General features: G+C 29.7%; 1 protein-coding gene and 1 long non-coding RNA gene across 2 annotated transcripts; one reads left to right on the top strand and one right to left on the bottom strand.

Annotated features, from left to right (window-relative positions):
- Positions 1-4,801: 4,801 nt before the first annotated feature.
- On the top strand, positions 4,802-10,697 carry LOC104649549 (transcription factor UNE10-like). The gene is made up of 6 exons (XM_019215884.3): positions 4,802-4,962; positions 5,439-6,024; positions 7,073-7,177; positions 7,524-7,589; positions 9,476-9,808; positions 10,234-10,697. Exons 2-6 carry the CDS (start codon positions 5,440-5,442, stop codon positions 10,318-10,320), a joined length of 1,176 nt encoding a protein of 391 aa, XP_019071429.1. The 5' UTR covers positions 4,802-4,962; position 5,439; the 3' UTR covers positions 10,321-10,697.
- Positions 9,710-12,732, bottom strand: LOC112940170 (uncharacterized). The gene is made up of 3 exons (XR_003244114.2): positions 11,449-12,732; positions 10,783-10,868; positions 9,710-9,847 (listed from the first exon to the last, which is right to left on the bottom strand). It is a non-coding gene; the product is annotated as an uncharacterized lncRNA (long non-coding RNA).
- Positions 12,733-17,354: the final 4,622 nt, after the last annotated feature.

The raw sequence follows: 17,354 nt of genomic DNA, 5'->3' as shown, positions 1-17,354 counted from the left end.
ATATTAAGATAAAAATATTTTATATTTTATTATAATTGATGAATGATGAAACTATTACTCTTTCCACTTTAAAAAGAATGGCCTCATTTTTTTTTAATCTATTTAAAAAAGAATGATCTCTTTAATTTTTTGATTGCATTTTAATTTCAGTTGTCCACGTGGCATGTTTAATAATGTATAAGATCAAAGGATAATTTTGTACATTTGATCTAACTTTAATTTAGGACCACAAGATTCAAAAATCTTCTTTACATTCTTAAACTCCGTGCCAAATCAAATCAGATCATTTTTTGTGAAACAAAGGGAGCATAATCTTATATATATATGACATATACTAATGATTCACTTTTGTCCACTTTTACCTTTAATGATATAATTTACTCTTACACAAAAATTTAAGCAATATTTTAGATCATAAATTTTAAAATATTTCTCAAAAAGAAATCAATCTAATTAAAAAATGTCAAATAAATTGAAACGAAAAGAGTAATATATTTATCTAGGAAGAGGATTGATCCATTAGATGAGTATGGAAAAAAATGATGGCTATGTATTATGGCACATAGAAAGGACGAAGTCAAAACAAAACTTATTTATTAAATTTTCTATAGTGCTTGGACTAATATTTCTTGTAATAGAAATATACTTTTAGATATTTCATTGATTTTAACGTAATTGATTTGTTAAAGGAACATTGTGGATTGATTTTCATATGGAATAATATTATTAATTTATATGTATTCAAAAATTATACTTTTATAAAATTTATAATTTTTAATGATATTCATTGAAAATTTATGGACAAAATGACACTTACTGTGACTTGGGAGAAAAAAAAAAGTATAACTTCAATCTATATTTAAAATTTTAGAGATATACTTATATTATATTAAAGTCTTATTATTTTTTAAATTTAATTATTTTATAAATAATTTTCTATCACTTTTTAATATACATGACACTAACTTAAAAAAGAATCAACCAATATTGACCCACACAATAGTGCAACAAAAAAAGAATTGCTGGTAAAATTCTTCTTTCTTGTTAGTGTTCATCACTAAAGTCTTTGTCCTGCATAGCTTTCAGGATCAAAGTTTTTTTTCTCTTCTTGAGAGAAAATTCTTCGGGCTTTAAAGTTTACTTATCTCATATAGTTTGTCTATTGACATTATTCTTCAGGTATTTTATTTTTGTAATAATATTCATCTTGCTTTTTCAAAGTCAATAAACATGTTAACTCATGTATTCAGGTTAGTAAAATAGAAATTGAAGAGATGAAATAAATAGACAAAAAATAAATAATTCGAGTCAACAAAATTTACTGTATATCTTTAAGAAATTTAATCTTTTCAAGTATTCGAGATTGTAGATTATTTCCTTCCAAGATAAAATGAATTAATTATTTCGAAAGTAGCAGTACCTCAAACATCAATAATTTCAGCAAACTCAAAAATCAGCAACGAGAGCGCGCACACACACTCAATTGATTTGTTTGGTTGTTGAATTCTGAGAATTGAACTGTGAATTTTGAGACTTATGAGTCGTGTATTATATAATTGTTATGTTAGGCTGAATTCTATGCATGTTGTAGTTTGAGGAGGTTCAGTTGGTGAGTATTGGGTATTTGATTTCTAGCTAGATGTTTTATTCATTAGGTTGCTTGCTGGCTACCATGTAGTTGATACTCATTTCTTGCTTCTACACACGTGTAAATTTCAAGTCTGATCTAGCGTGATTAATCTTATTCTGACTTTTCGAGGTTGTTGAAGGACGAAAAATAGTTGCTTCACATCCCGACGGACCCTCTTTTCCTTTTCTTTATGCTTTAACCTATTTGAGTAACAAAGGATGAGAGTTGTAATTATTTCAATTTTGCACCTTAAGTATTAGTGTTTGTACACATGACAATTAAATTTTAAAATTTAATTGAAAGAATTAGTTTTTCACTTTATCTTGTTCTTGATTTATATTTTCACATTTCTTTCATTTTTATTGGGAATAGACATGTGTTTTCACTACCACTTTTAGATCATGACAACAAAATACTGTAAGTGACACTTTTCTGATATTCATTAATATATACTTTAATATATTGAGTCAAGTTTTACATAGTTTGAATCTATTAAAATTATAAAATGTCACGTAATTGAAATAAAGAGAGTACTAATAATTTATAGTATCACGTAAATTGAAATAAAAAAATATTATTTAAGAAATACATGTTACAATAGTGGCTCGAGGGCGAGGATAACAAAGCATTTGCTTTAAGCCCCAAACAATTTTAAATGTGAATTTTATGATTTTAATTTTAGTAAAAAAATATTGAACATTATACAAAAAGAAAGATACAAAATTTAAATAAAATAGAAAGAAAGATGAACTAACTACTATTAGAAATATATAAGAACTTTGAATAAAATAACACAAATAACATTTTTATAATAACATCCAAGATATATATTGCAACAAATAACTAATCTTTTATTGACTAGAACTAATTCTTACAAATAACCAATCTTTTATTGCCTAGAACTAATTCTTACTTTTATAAATGATAATATTATTATGTGAACTTAATCACTTAATAGCTTTTAAGAATTAGAGTTGTTAATATGGGCTAACATATTTCATCCGGATTAACTCATACATATTTTGATATTTTACGGGTTAGGTCGAGCTAGTCCACTTTTAGTATGAGTCAGAAAACGATCGGCCCAACCCACAAATACGTGGACTATATTCTTGCCGGGCCAGCCTACTTTTTAAAAAATTATATATTTTTTATAATTATTAAATTAACTATAAATTATAATTTAAAAATATTATCATAAATATCGACAAAACAATATTACATGATGTTAATGTTACTACTTGTTAATCAAATCCACAAATAAAATTATTTTTAGAATATTTATTAAGTTTCTTTCCCAGTAAAAGTATAAATATCTAAACAGAAATATTAACCTAATTGTTTTGAGTTTGTCTCTCTTTAATTTTAAAATTTAATGTTATATTATATTTTTAAATTAATTTTTATTGACCCACGGATCGGCCCTACCCATATTTCTCAAGCCCCACCAATTAACAAACTTAAAAAATCATTTTCTTAAATAGACTCCAAAAATCTTAGATCACTCCTATTAAAATTCAAATTAGTTTAGGCTTTATCAAGAATATTACACGAAAAATAAATAGTATGCAAGAATAATAATAAAAAATTAATATTTATTTTTGTGTATATATTTAAAGTCTCTTAATATAATTTAAGTTTACACCAACAATTTTATTCAGACATCATTATTTTCATTTTAAATTTGCAGAGCGTATATTTTCGATGTATTCATAATATTATGAAATTATGAATAAAGAAATGAACTATGGTGTAAACCTTTGGCTAATGATAATTTTTTTTAACCAATGACACAAAATGTTTGAAATTCTAAGGGGAGAATTACTTTATAAGAAGACACCAAAATGCTTGGTAAAAAATTTAAGTTAGCCCTTTTAAAAAAAAGAAAAAACATCAGATGTAAATCTACTAACTGTCCTTATCAGACATGAAAGAGGAGTAGAAAATTTAAGTAAATATTCTGTCAACTACATTTTTAACATAATTATTCAACTAACTGAAATTCATAAAATTCATATATTATAGAGGCACCATTTTAAATAAATTAGACACTATTCAGGGAAGGAATCAAATGGATAACCTTTTATTTGGAATTTATATTTCTCAGTCTCTTTTTTAAAAACAAATAAATTGGGTTAGAAAAGAGAGAACGAAGAAAAAGTTACGAGTTTGAAACTCTTTCAAATAACCAATCAAATAAATGATTAACATTCTCATTTTTCAATCTTCTGAAATATAAAAAGTATCACAAAAAAGTACCTTTTCAAATAGTCTTCTAAATCACCAATAGTCTTTTTTTAAAAAAAAAATGAGGGAAGATTAGTTTTTTTTTCTTTATTGGTGGAAAGATTTTAAAAAATTCTGCTCTTAAAAAAAAAGAAGTAGAATTTTTTTTTAGATTAAAATATTACTTACATATATTTATATTATTAATATGTCACTTATTAATTAATTAACACATTTCATAAGTTTAGTTAAGTTTCTTCTGAGAATTTTATTTTTTATTTTTTAGTAATACATTGTTTATTTTATTTTACGTTTGTATATTATTATTATTATTTTATATTTTATATTTTATATATTATAAATTATATATTATTTTGCCTATTATCTTCAGAAGTAGATAAAACTTAACAATAATAATTTTTACAAGACTATAAAAAAAGAAAAAAGATTTTAGTCTTCCAAAGAAATATATAATATTAATTGAAAATTTGAATATAATTTTAATTTAATAAAAATAAAAAATTTAATTAAATTTTTTTATAATAGACAGGTAAAATAGTTTATCCCTATAAAAATAATTTTAATATTACAAGTACATTGATATTTGTCCTTTTTAGTAATTTGGTTCTTAAAAATATTTTTTTAAAGATTAATCAAACACAATTTACTTATAAAAAATATTTTTAAAATTAATTAATCAAACACAGATAATTTTTTTAAAAAATATTTTTTTAACCAGCTATTTTTGAAAGATGCTTCTAAAAATAAGCAATTTTGGACATCACTATCAAACAAACTCTAAAATTAATTTGCAAAATATTAACCTAAATAAACGATATCAAATAAATTGAAACCGATGTTAGTTCAGCCTTGCATGTGACGCTATAAATTCTTTGAAAACGCATCAGCACCACATATTTCTACACCACACGTCGAAAGTACGTCTATTCTTTATCATATTATATGTACAAGCATTTCCATTTTTCTTGGTTGCATGTACTATGAATAAATTAAAAGGTACTTCTTCTTTTTTAAACTCAAAGATTATCAAGAACGTAACGCCTTCTTAGCTCTCACTCTAATTGCTTTGTCACTGATTCCCCAGAGTATATTTCTCTCTTCCTCTCTCTCTCCCTTTTTTTTTTAATCATCCTTAATTCCCTAGGAACTTTACCTTTTCGACTTTCTGGGTGACTAAAACACACAATTTTAAGGGTTTGTAGGTGATGTAGCGGTGGAGCTAGTAGCCTTAAGGGTTTGTAGGTGATGTAGCAGTGGAGCTAGTAGCTAGCCTGTAGGAGGGTTCAGTCAAATCCACTAGATTTTTCTCAAACAGTATAAATTTATATTGTTTAAATCACTAAATAAGTATAAGTTTTGAATTTAGAATACTTAAAAATCATAGTTGCAAAATTCAGAAGCTATAAAACTTGAAATATTTTTGAAAAATTCCAACTTGAGGTGAAGAACGTGCTTAGTAACCTCTCTTGTCGATTTTTAATCGTTTATAGGTTAACATTTAATTCTAGGGTTAAATTAATAATATATTTTTAATTTGTTTTTGATTTTTGTGGTTATGAAGGATGGATTATGAAGTAGCAGAGCTAAAATGGGAAAAGGGAGAGGTAGTGATGCATGGGTTAGGTCCTCCAGGCGTGCCTTGTTATTATAAGCCTTTATCGACTCCTTCTCCAACAAAATACACGTGGGACGATAAGCCACATGCTGCTGCAGGTGGCACACTTGAATCCATAGTGAACCAAGCTACGACTCATAATATTGACATCGGTGACGAGGGTGGTGATGATGATGATTTAGTGAGTTGGTTTGATGATTGTCTTCCTGAAACGTCCATGGATATTGTGGCCGTAGTTCCAACAAGTTGTACTAACTATAATCAACAAGTGCCCCCGTCCACACGTGTTGCATCATGCAGTGGTGATGCAGAGATGGCACGTGTGGGAATGGGATCTAGCTTTGAGGAAATATCGGAAGACTTTGAGAATCAAGAGGCTAAGAACTTGATCGGCTCAATGGTATACGAGGGCAAAAATAACACTGTGAGCCCGGGAGAGACAAGTTTGGGTGAGGAAAGAGTACTTACAACAACATCTACCTTTAAGCATAATAAAAGGAAGACACTGAATAATCATGATAGCAGAGGTCAGGTAAATATATAATCTCCTTTCACGTGCATATTTATTGTATATGATTCCCATGCAGCACAACATAAATTTATTTAGTAATTATGATTTTCTTATTTATTATTATTACTACTATACATTTGCAAAGGCTTTCACCGCTGCAACTAGACTATTAGGGTGTGTTTGGCATGAACCAAAAAAAAAAATCCATGTGAAATACTCTTTTTTTTAAAAAAGAAATCGATCTCTTACTTGTTTTGTAGATCAGTTTGATAAATATATTATTTCAGAACTACTTATATGTAGTTGGATGATCAAAGAGTGGGGGTTTATACAGATTGAGGTAATTGGAATGCCACTAATAGAACTTAATTGTTTTTCCATTAATTAAGTGACTTTTTTCTTTTAATAAGGAACTTGTTTTTTCTAATGAAAATCTATTTCAAAATATTTGACCAAATGCATTTTCAGTCAAACACTACCTTAGTTTCATGTTATTGATTTTGTGTAACCGTTTTGTTATTCGATGTTCACTCGTCCTACTAATTCATTTTTTTTCCAGATCGAGTAAAAGGAGAAATTGCACTGCTCTTTATCAGAATTTTCTCCATTATTCTCTGATTCAAACCAAAATTTCTATCAATGAAGAATTTCATTTATTCTATCACGGTTCATCGTAATAATTAGTCTCATCCTCTAGAAGTGTATTTACTATTTTCTCAATTTTCATTTTACTTGATGTTCTTCCCTTTCAATCTCTTTCATAAAAATTGTTACCTTCTTATAATTAGAAAAAATATAACTTTAGAATTATCTTTTTAACCTTAATGAAATGATACTTTCAACCATATAAATATCTAAACATAATTTCAATTCACAAGTTTCATATATCATTTTTTAAATATCATACCTTGTTAAATAACGTCATATATAAACTGAGACAGGAGAGAAAATTACTTATTCCTTTTCTTTAGTGAAGTGATACTACTAAATAAATTTGAAGATTGATATGTCAAATTGTTGAATAGTGTATTAAACTTTAGTGTTCTTTTTTGTGAACTCACAACACAAGGAGTCGAGAGATAATGAGGATGAGGATGAGAAAAAAAGATCCAAAATTTCTTCATTTTCAACAAAAAGGTGCAGAGTTGCTGCTACTCACAACCAGTCTGAACGAGTAAGATGTCACTCTCATGTCTCTCTAAATGATTTATTTTGAATTTTGAGATTAAAAAAAGCTATTTTAATTGTAAACTTTTTTATATATTTTTAAATATTTTGAGTTGTTTATTTTTTTATATAGTTTATAAATATATAAATTTTATTTATTAAAAATTTAATTATTTAAATTTAAAATATTTAATTCTCAAAAAATAAAATATATCGCGATAGTAAATGATTATTTTCAATTAATTGTAATGATGTAAAAATTTTCTTCTGGCCTGACATCATATATATATAATAACAACAAAACTAATTTGATATTTTTAATTGATTATTGTTTTTTTTAAAATTATTACTAGAAAAGAAGAGACAAGATAAACCAAAGGTTGAAGACATTGCAGAAGTTAGTTCCAACATCGAGTAAGGTAATGAAATTAAAAAATTAATATTTTTTTCTATCAATAAATTAATTTTATAATTTTTGTCTGTGTTTTACGGTTGTTTGGAACTTTATGTTTCAAGAATATAATTATCTATGTTGATCAATTTTGTCTTTACATGAAAAATACACACTAAAAGATGCAAAAGCATTGGGACCTTAGCTTAAATACAGAATATTTCTAGTCCATGACTTATTTCTGCACTCCACCAGTTCATGAATTCTCAACCACTATTTCAAATAATTATTCTATCCGTTTAAAATTTATTTGATATAGTTTAATTTTATGTGAAATTTAAAAAGGAAAAACGTTTAAAATATGGTTCAAAATAAGTCATAAATATTTTTATATTACTGTAAATTATTTTATAAAGAATAAAATAAATATTTTAAAATTGAATTATTAATCTAAATGACATATTATAAATAATAATTTTACGAAAGCTTGTAAATGAAAGACATAAAAAAATGCAGAATCCTCGTATGAAATTATTGTAACTTGTTTTTGCAGTCTCATATTTTTTTCATTTTTCAATCATTAGCTTTCTATTTAAGTATCAATAATTATTACGTATTGTGAAATGTCGAATTGAAGAGAAGAAGGTGAAATTAGTTCTTGACTCCCATATGACAAATATCCAATTGTTACTTTTAAGTATCAATTATTACGTACTGTGACATGTCGAGTTAAAGAGCGAAGAAGACAAAATTAGTTATTGACTCCTTTTTCAGAATAATAACCAAATATTTAAGTATCAATTATGACGTATTGTGACATGTCGGGCCGAAGAGAGAAGAAGACGAATTTAGTTCTTTAGTCCTTTCAAACAAACAATCAACTATTCAAGTATCAATTATAAAGTACCGTGACATGTGGGGTTGAAGAGAGAAAGAAGACGAAACTAGTTCTTGACTCCTTTAAAAAATATAATTAACTTTTAAGTATTAGTTATTATGTATCGTGACATGTTGGGTTAAAGAGAGAAGAAGATGAAAAGTTCTTGACTCCTTTGAGACAAATAGCCAACTATTTAAGTATAAGTGATTATGTACAGTGACATGTCGGGTTGAAGAGAGAAGAAGATGAAATTAGTTCTTGAATCCTTTCAGACAAATAACCAACTATTGAAGTCTCAGTTATTACGTATTGTTCGGGTTGAAGCGAGAAAAACACCAAATTAGTTGTCGACTCCTTTTAGACAAATACCCAACTAGTTAAGTATCAATTATGTGACATGTAGAGTTGAAGAGAAAAGAAGATGAAAGTAGTTCCTGACTCCTTTCAGAAAAATAGCCAACTATATAAGTATTAGTTGTTGCGTACTGTGACGTGTCGGGTTGAAGAGAAAAGAAGAAATATTAGTTCTTGACTCCTTTTAGACAAATAGCCAACTATAGGTACTGAAAGAGAGTACTTGAGTTCTCCAATAACTAGAAAGTGCAGCATACCTAAATATAACTAGGTCAGTCATTAAGAGAGAAGAATTTACGGAATCACTTCTTAACTCCTTTCAGACAACTAACAAACTAATTAGTATCAATTATGACTTACTATGGCATGGGTTGAAGAGAGAAGAAGACAAAATTAGTTCTTGACTCCTTTCAGATAAATACCCAACTATTTAAATATCAGTTAATACGTACTATGACATGTCAGATCGAAGAGAGAAGAAGACTAAATTAGTTCTCGACTCCTTTTACACAAATAGCTAACTAGGGTGAAATTAATTAATTCACATATGGAGATTTGCCTTTTAGGGAATTAAAATTTTAATAGCGGAATTGATTGATTGCCTGAATTATCATCAATTTAGTGAGGGTTTAATACTTGTACTATTCAGCCTACTAAGTTTGATCTTTTTGTTTAAGCAGACTGATACGGCATCAATGTTAGATGAGGTGATAGAATATTTGAAGCAACTACGAGCTCAAGTTAAAGCCATGAGCATGATGATTCATGTTAACATGCAGCCACCCCCTATGATGTTACCAAATATGGCATTCCAACAACAACAACAACAATTTCAAATGTCAATGATGGGGATGGCTAGACCCATCGATGTCAATGCCCTTAGCAGCCCCAACATAACAACAATCCCATCGATTCTCCATACCACCGCACCCTCTAATTTCAATAACCCTCCTATTGCCTCCCCTGGAGCTGATCCTTTAGCTTCCTTGGTCGCAGTACGCCAATTATCACAGGTACAACAACAAAAATAGCTCATCTTATAACGGTTACATCTGTTAAACATTAGAAATGTTATCTCATGTATTCAAATTAGCAAATCAGAAATAAAATAAAAGAGAAGAAAAAGAACTATTCGAGTCCACAGAACCCATAGTGTGTCCCTTTCATTCCTATTCACACGAGAGGAACTCGTGATTTTGAGGTATGTACATCTTGATTCTCTAATATTATCATGAGGAGTGCATGATATTATTGTTTCTCAAAGGGTAATATTTTTTTAACGCTATAGCAAAATATTATTAAATAGAACGTACATTACAAGAGTAACATAAAAATATGATAACACTTTACAGTACAATGAAATATTATTATAGAAAGGTTTGACTGGATTATTATGAATTTTCTAAAAAAATATTTTTCTATTTGGGAACTTTTGCAGCCTATGACGATGGATGCTTATAGCAGGATGGCAGCATTGTACCAACAATATCTACAGTCAAATGCAAATCTTGGCTTTAAAAATTGATGTATAGCACTGTTGTGGAGTTTGAAAACTTTTTTCCTTGATCAATTGCAATAAGATTGACCATAGCCTATTGACAGTTCAACTACTAAATTTGGTGTTACGTTCCAAGATACATGATGAAGAAACATAATAGAATATGTAAATTAAATATGATTGATTTATTTTTTACACTTTAATAGCATACAAAGTGTACCATAGTATGATGTGATTTTTTTCCTCTTTTGAAAAAATAGAAGATTTTTCCATAAATAGCTCAAGTTTGAATCGTAATTATCATTAACAGTTATAATTTGTCTAATTATGATTCCTAATAGCAGCTTGAGAGAGGAGCGAGGAGCGTGAAATTGAGAAAGAGAGAGAGGATTGAGGAGCGTGCAATTGAGAAAGAGAGAGAGGAGAAATGCTAGATACAGGCTAATAAATGTTGTGTAAGGTACATACGGGCAGAAGAATCCATTGTACCTTGAAAGATGAAGCTCGCCCAGGGATTCCAAATCAAACGTCTCTCCACTAATGTCTCAAAATCAACTGTCGAAAGATGCCTTGTACTTAACAAGAAAAAGAACAAGGTGTGGCATCAGTATACAAACTACACTGTACTTGTAAGATCACACGACCAGTCCAATATTGAATGTAAACGACCACTACAATATAGTAACATATATAGGAGGCATAACATAACAACAATTTGCAACCACATAGACTCTCAATCACATGTCATGAAACAACAGTAATTGGGTTAACCAATGCATGACTACATGTCCCACATGATCATAGTGCAAATGTTTGGTCCTCATTGGGAACTACAATCACATATATATGGTCCTCTCACGAAAGTCAAATTCAAGTTGTTAGTGTACTGGCATGACATCTGATCCGTCTTAGTATATCAACGTGGTACTTGAGACATTCATGTACCAGCGTGGTACCCAAGCCAACCAACAATCACAAAGAATAATGTACTTACATAACACAATAAACAAGACAATTGAAAATCACAAGTTCATTGCATGAGATTACCTACATGAGGTCATTTCATATATTTTCTACCATGCATTATACAAATTATACAACAAAATAGTTGACATGCATACATGCATAAACCATAAACATACAACCATTGCCTACCTCTCGAATCAAGCCTCTTGAAAACTTTGAAAAATCAAGAACTTTCCCCTTGCGAAGCGCCTTAACTTGTTCTTGATTTTAAAAAACAATATAAATAACAATCAATCATTAGTGGCCTATAATTTTCCCAGATTGTCAACAAATCCTAAACCTATGCAAAAATATGACCATCTTCCCCAACTTAGGGCTCCTTCCCACCGTGGAATCATGTCAAAACCATCCCCCAAAAGTAATAACCTAAATTCTAAGGCTTAAGAATCAATTCATTATAAGGATGGATAGCAAGTTCTTACCTTTATTGTGAAATCCATGGAAACAGGTGCTACCTGCCCAAGATATCCCCTCCTAAGTCTAAGTACCAAAGTACAGAAAATAGGAGTTTCATATTTTTTTCTGCTCTAAAATCCTGATTTGGTGCGCTATAGAAATAGCTACCCTCGCTATAGCGGTCTACACACTCGGCTATAGTGGGCTGCCTCCCGCTATAGCGGCCTCGACGAAATTTTAGAAACACAAACTCCGAAAGAAGGCCATTTTTACAGCACAAACTCTTATATTGATGTCCAGACGCATACGTCAAGTTCAATTCTGGAAGGTCTACTTATCTGAATCCAAAGTAGCCCCTTCTAAATCCAAGAACACAAAGTACATAAAATAGGATTTGTGGGTTTTTTCTGCTCTTAATCCCAATTTGGTGCAATAACGGTCTACACAATCTTCTAAAGTGGGATGCATGCTTCCCGCTATAGTGGCCTCCACAAAACTTCAGAAACTCAATCTTCGAAACAAGGCCATTTTTACAGCACAGACTCTTATATTGATGTCGCAACACATACGTCAAGTTCAATTCCCAAATGTCTACTAATTATCCAAATTTAATTCCGAAATGTCTTATGGACTCCTTAAGTTCTTGGGTACAGAAATATAGCAACAAAATCTTGAAATCACACCCCACCAATTTCCAAATGTCCCATGACCTCACCTAACCCAGAGTCTATGTGCACTTAGCTGAAAATTTTTAAGCCCCTACTCGGAGAGTTTTCAGGCCCCAAATCTTATTCATAACGATCGAGTCAAAACGTTACATAAATTTGATATATACAAGATAATACAATTGATACATTTAACAACAAATGTTGTCTTTTTTTCATGTATTCATTCTATTTATCTAAATCAGACTTTAATTTGATGGTGACCAATATATTAACAAATAGAAGATACACAAAGTTAGTCAAAGTACGCCAAAGATTTTTGCAGGATATGACTTTTAATTGATATATTTTATGTTGTGGATAGGTGTTGCCATATATTCTGTACTATATAAAGATGATTTAAAGAGAGAGGCTGGAGAAAGAGAGGGGGGAGGGGAGAGGGATGCGAGAGGGAGTGATGGGAGCCATAGAGGAGAGAGGCCAGTGAAATTGAGATTAAAAATTTGCGATAAAATTTCAATTATTATTGTATTTGTTACATAATATTTTGAAACTTTAGCTAGGTATAATAAATAATTTATTTATATTTGTTAGATTATATATTAATTTTTTTTCCTAAAAATTTATGTACCTCATAAGCAGTTCAATTTGTTGTAAGAGTTTTGGGCCATCATGACAAGAAACAAAAATACCAAATTTACAACCAAATATTTATGACAGGTTCTCCATAAAATAGTGACATATTTATGAAGGAATTTTTTTTACCATTATGATAGATTTTATTCGTTTATCAAGTTGCAATACTTAGAATCTGTGATAAAGTATTCTTCCATCATTGTTTTTCTTGTGGCACATTGAGCCATTTGTAACACTTTTTTGATGGAACAATTCAAACTTTAATTACCTTCTTAAGAGGGAATATTCTCATTTTGGCCACTCAAATGGTACCTTGTAGAAAAGATTGAAACTTTAATTCTTTCTTTAGAGTCCACGGTGGACCTTTCCATCTCTAGATCGATAACGATTTATTTTTAGATTTTTTATGCGGTGTTCGGTACCTTGTTAGCAGAGGCTGATCTAGGATCTGAAGGTCTTGGGTGTCACATTGTTTAAGTAAAGCGAGTCGATTTCTTTAATTTTAGGTTACAATCAAGTTGTTTATCTTTTTTTGATTTTTATAAACAAATCGATTAAACATGCATGTTAGTAATATTTTCTTTTAAATACTAATTAAGCAATTCAATGTTATTTCTTCTTAGGAATTAATGACTTTATTTGCTGAAACTTTGATGGAAAAAAAGAGTTTTCATACTAAAATTTGAGTTTTTATAAACTATCTAATAGTGTTAACTTAATATATTGACTTTATGTGTTGTTGCAAAATATAACAAAGAGAATACAAATTTAAATTCAATTTAGTCATCCTACTTACCAAGAACGTTGGTGAAGATTGAAAGAGCCTTCAAATTAAAAAAAAAACTTTAATAATAAATAATATTCACTACTTTAAAAAAACTTTTATTTTTTAAAACTACTATTTAATTATATTCTTAATAATATTTAAGTCATGTTCATAATTCAGTACTCATTAATTGAAAAGGAATAAACATGGAACACTCGTATCAAAAGATTAATAATTCATGAAAGAGAAAGTAAAGAAACTTAAGAATTAATTATGGTGAATAAAAGTCAGTTCGAATTAATAAAAGATACTAATAAAAAAATAAGAATGAATGAAAGGAAAAAAAACCCATCACACATTAATAAAAATGACAAAAAAAGAGAGAGAAAAAAAAAGAAACAAAAAGTTGAATAAAAATTACAAGAAAAGGGAAAGAAAAGAGAGAAAAAGCTTCAGCCTCCAAAAATTAACGTTGGAGACAAGGATCGAACCAACACTACACATGTGACAAAATGACCTGCTTTTTCAATTGGACTATTCACCATATTCTTTAGTTAGTGGCAAAGAAAATATATATTAACTTTTTTATAAATATATACATATATATACAAAGTTTTTTCCGAAATCAGTGGATGTCGTGGCACCCCAGGGTACCTATAGATCCGCCCTTGCTTATTAGAGTCTAGCTAATTTAAATTTGTATTGGATATAACCTCATTAGAAGGGTAGTACATTGCTCCTATTCAAAAAAAATTTCCGTCCCAAAACATGGTTTTCTATTCCGTGTTTGATAATATATTGAAGTTTGACTAATTTAAATTCGCGCTGGATAGGACCTCATTCAATTGGTAATGTGCCTCTTCCACCAAAGTTTTTTTTGAACCCGAGGCCTCTAATTAATTAAGAAACTGCCTATTAATTCATTGTTTCACATGTGATACTAGTGATTTTGTTTGTGATTGTAGAAAGAATCTAAGATATATCCATTAGTCAAGAGGTTAATTATTGACCACCATTATAAAAACTAACATTCTTGAATAAGGCATGTGTGACCCGCATTTCCTTTACCCAAAATATTGTCTATTAAGAAAAATTTATGACGCATGATTGACATATTAATTGTCTTCTTTTAATATATATATATATATATATATATATATATATGCACAACAGAATCATATCAAAATTATATTATACTGTTTGAATGAATAATAAACAACACATACATTTATATTAGAACACATAAACTTGCTAAAATTAAATTAAAATATTATTTCTTGAAGCGTGAACAAATATCTTGAAGCAAATTAATAAACTCAACTTCACTTATGCGCTCTTCTACAGTAATCTCAAGTTCACAATCAAACTCTCTCAATACTTGGCTTGACAAATATTGTATAGAAAACTTGTTCACGTTCTAAGTTATACGAATTCCTACTTATAGAGATTTATTCTCCGTCCAAAGAGGAGAACAAAATACACACTTGTTTTCTTGGAATAGAAAACTCACGTTTGTCTCCCTTTTTATTGCCAGAGAAATTAAATCTCACAGTTCTGATGAGTCCAAGATGATTAAGATCAAATGACAAATGTTCAAATGAAGTGAAGAAAAATATGGTTGAGTCACTCAAACTGAATAGGTGAAAGAAAAAAAAAAGGATAGACAAGTGGAGTTAGACCACAACCAAATACAAGATATTTCTAGAAAGGGCATTTTAGTAAAGTGAGTTGTAAATAAATTTCTTTTTGTATTTATTTTACAGTTTGTAACAGAGTTAGTTAAGATATAATTTTCCTTTTGATTGTACGGTTTCCAACCAAGCTTGTATAAATATAGGATACAATTTATAGTAGAGGACAAAAAGAAATGCAAGAGAAAATTTTCTATACTATGCTTTCCTATTAATTTCTTCATGGCATCAAAGTATTTTTACTAGATTCATTTTTTTCATTGTTTTTCCTGTTTTCTAATTTCTTTTATACTAAGAAGTTTTCACCTTCTTTTAATCTAAATAAAATGATTGAAGTGACATATCAATATTCTAAGAGTACAACTGTACACGTAGAACGAATTGATGCCTTACATCCATTTTTTCTTTCACCATTAGATTCTCTATGAATGAATATGACAAACACAAGCTTTGATGACTTCAACTTTGGTAGTTGGAAAAGAGGAATTCTGATTCCCCTTTCAGCCAAAAATAAACTTGGATTGAATGGTACCTGCAAATTCCCTGAAAATGAATCCACTATGTACGCATAATGGAGGGTTTGTAGAGTAGAGGCTTTCCCCAAGATATTGCTTTCTTGCTCCTCCCCTTAGAATCAAGTTGACAAGGTGCTATATTGGCTCCTTAATTATTTAAGCAAAGAAATTGCAGAGAGTGGTTTATACTCTCAAACAATAATTGAGCTATGGAAAGAATTAGAGGAACAATATGGACAAGCTGATGGATCAAAACCATTTCAGCTTCAAAGGGAACTGAACAACATAATGCAGGGTTCTTATGATGTAGTTGACTATTTCATCAAGTTAAAGTGACTTTGGGATCATATGAAGGTTTCACGACACGCAAGTACCCCCTAGAAGTTAGGTAAAACCCTTGAATCGGGTCAAGGCGTACTTGACCCTTTTGGGTCTTGTACAAGCCCTTTAACTATCATTCATAACATAAGACATGAAAAGTAGTGTGGAATTAAAACTTTTCACGATATTTAATATAAAAAAGAATTTCCTTCATAAATACTAAGAGAATCTCATCGTCAAAAGACAACTTAAAGACACGACATAAAAATCATAGGGACACGACCCTTTACATTTGAAAAAAATACATGATAAGAACTTATACAAACTAAAAGAATTAAGAACTATGCCCACAAATATATGAGGACATACTTTGTCTTGAGAGAATATTTCCCAAGCATGCCTTCTAACTTCAACCTCGCTTCCAAACCTATAATTATAGAGCATAGAAAAGTATAGGGTTAGTACAAATAATGTACTAAGTATGCATATGCAATAACATGCAAAACAGGATACTTTAGTATAATGAGCTTTCATGCCAAATAAGTCAAATATTCATGGATGTAGAAGTTAAAACAACATAAGAAACATCATTTAACACCTAGAGAAGGATTCCCAAACTTTTAGAAAAAAGGAGCATTTTACAGTGAAGTACCCAATTTTCCTATAACTTCCTTTAACATTGCAGTGAACTATCCTATTTCCAAAACAGTGAACTTCAAAGGTCAAGCAAAGAGGAAGTGCACTCATTTCCGTAGGAGTTTCCCTAACTAAGGTTATCCTAAAACTCAACAAGGTAAGACATGAAGGAAATACCCATACGCCTCCTTCAATACACACCTAGGTGATCCCCAAGACTACCCCTTTTAGGCTTACTCGCCTCGATAGAACAAGCCCCCACTCAATGACAAGACATTAGAAGAACACTCAAACAACACACTAAGACTTCCCTTTCGGAAGGCCTAATTAGTGCAATGAGTAGAGGGCTTACCATTCCACTACCTACCCTAAGTAGTACACTCTTTTAGAAGGCTCAGCACCAAGACTC

Source organism: Solanum lycopersicum, chromosome 10 (genome assembly GCF_036512215.1).
Source record: "Solanum lycopersicum chromosome 10, SLM_r2.1".
In the NCBI taxonomy this organism is placed as follows: Eukaryota; Viridiplantae; Streptophyta; class Magnoliopsida; order Solanales; family Solanaceae; genus Solanum; species Solanum lycopersicum.
Note: the sequence above shows the minus strand (reverse complement) of the source record. Positions and strands in the feature narration are given on the sequence as shown.

Coding starts and splice junctions, on each gene's coding strand:
- LOC104649549 (XM_019215884.3), top strand. CDS start 5,440: ATGGATTATGAAGTAGCAGAGCTAAAATGGGAAAAGGGAGAGGTAGTG. Junction 7,178..7,523: donor CTCACAACCAGTCTGAACGA/GTAAGATGTCAC, acceptor AATTATTACTAG/AAAAGAAGAGACAAGATAAA. Junction 7,590..9,475: donor TAGTTCCAACATCGAGTAAG/GTAATGAAATTA, acceptor TTGTTTAAGCAG/ACTGATACGGCATCAATGTT.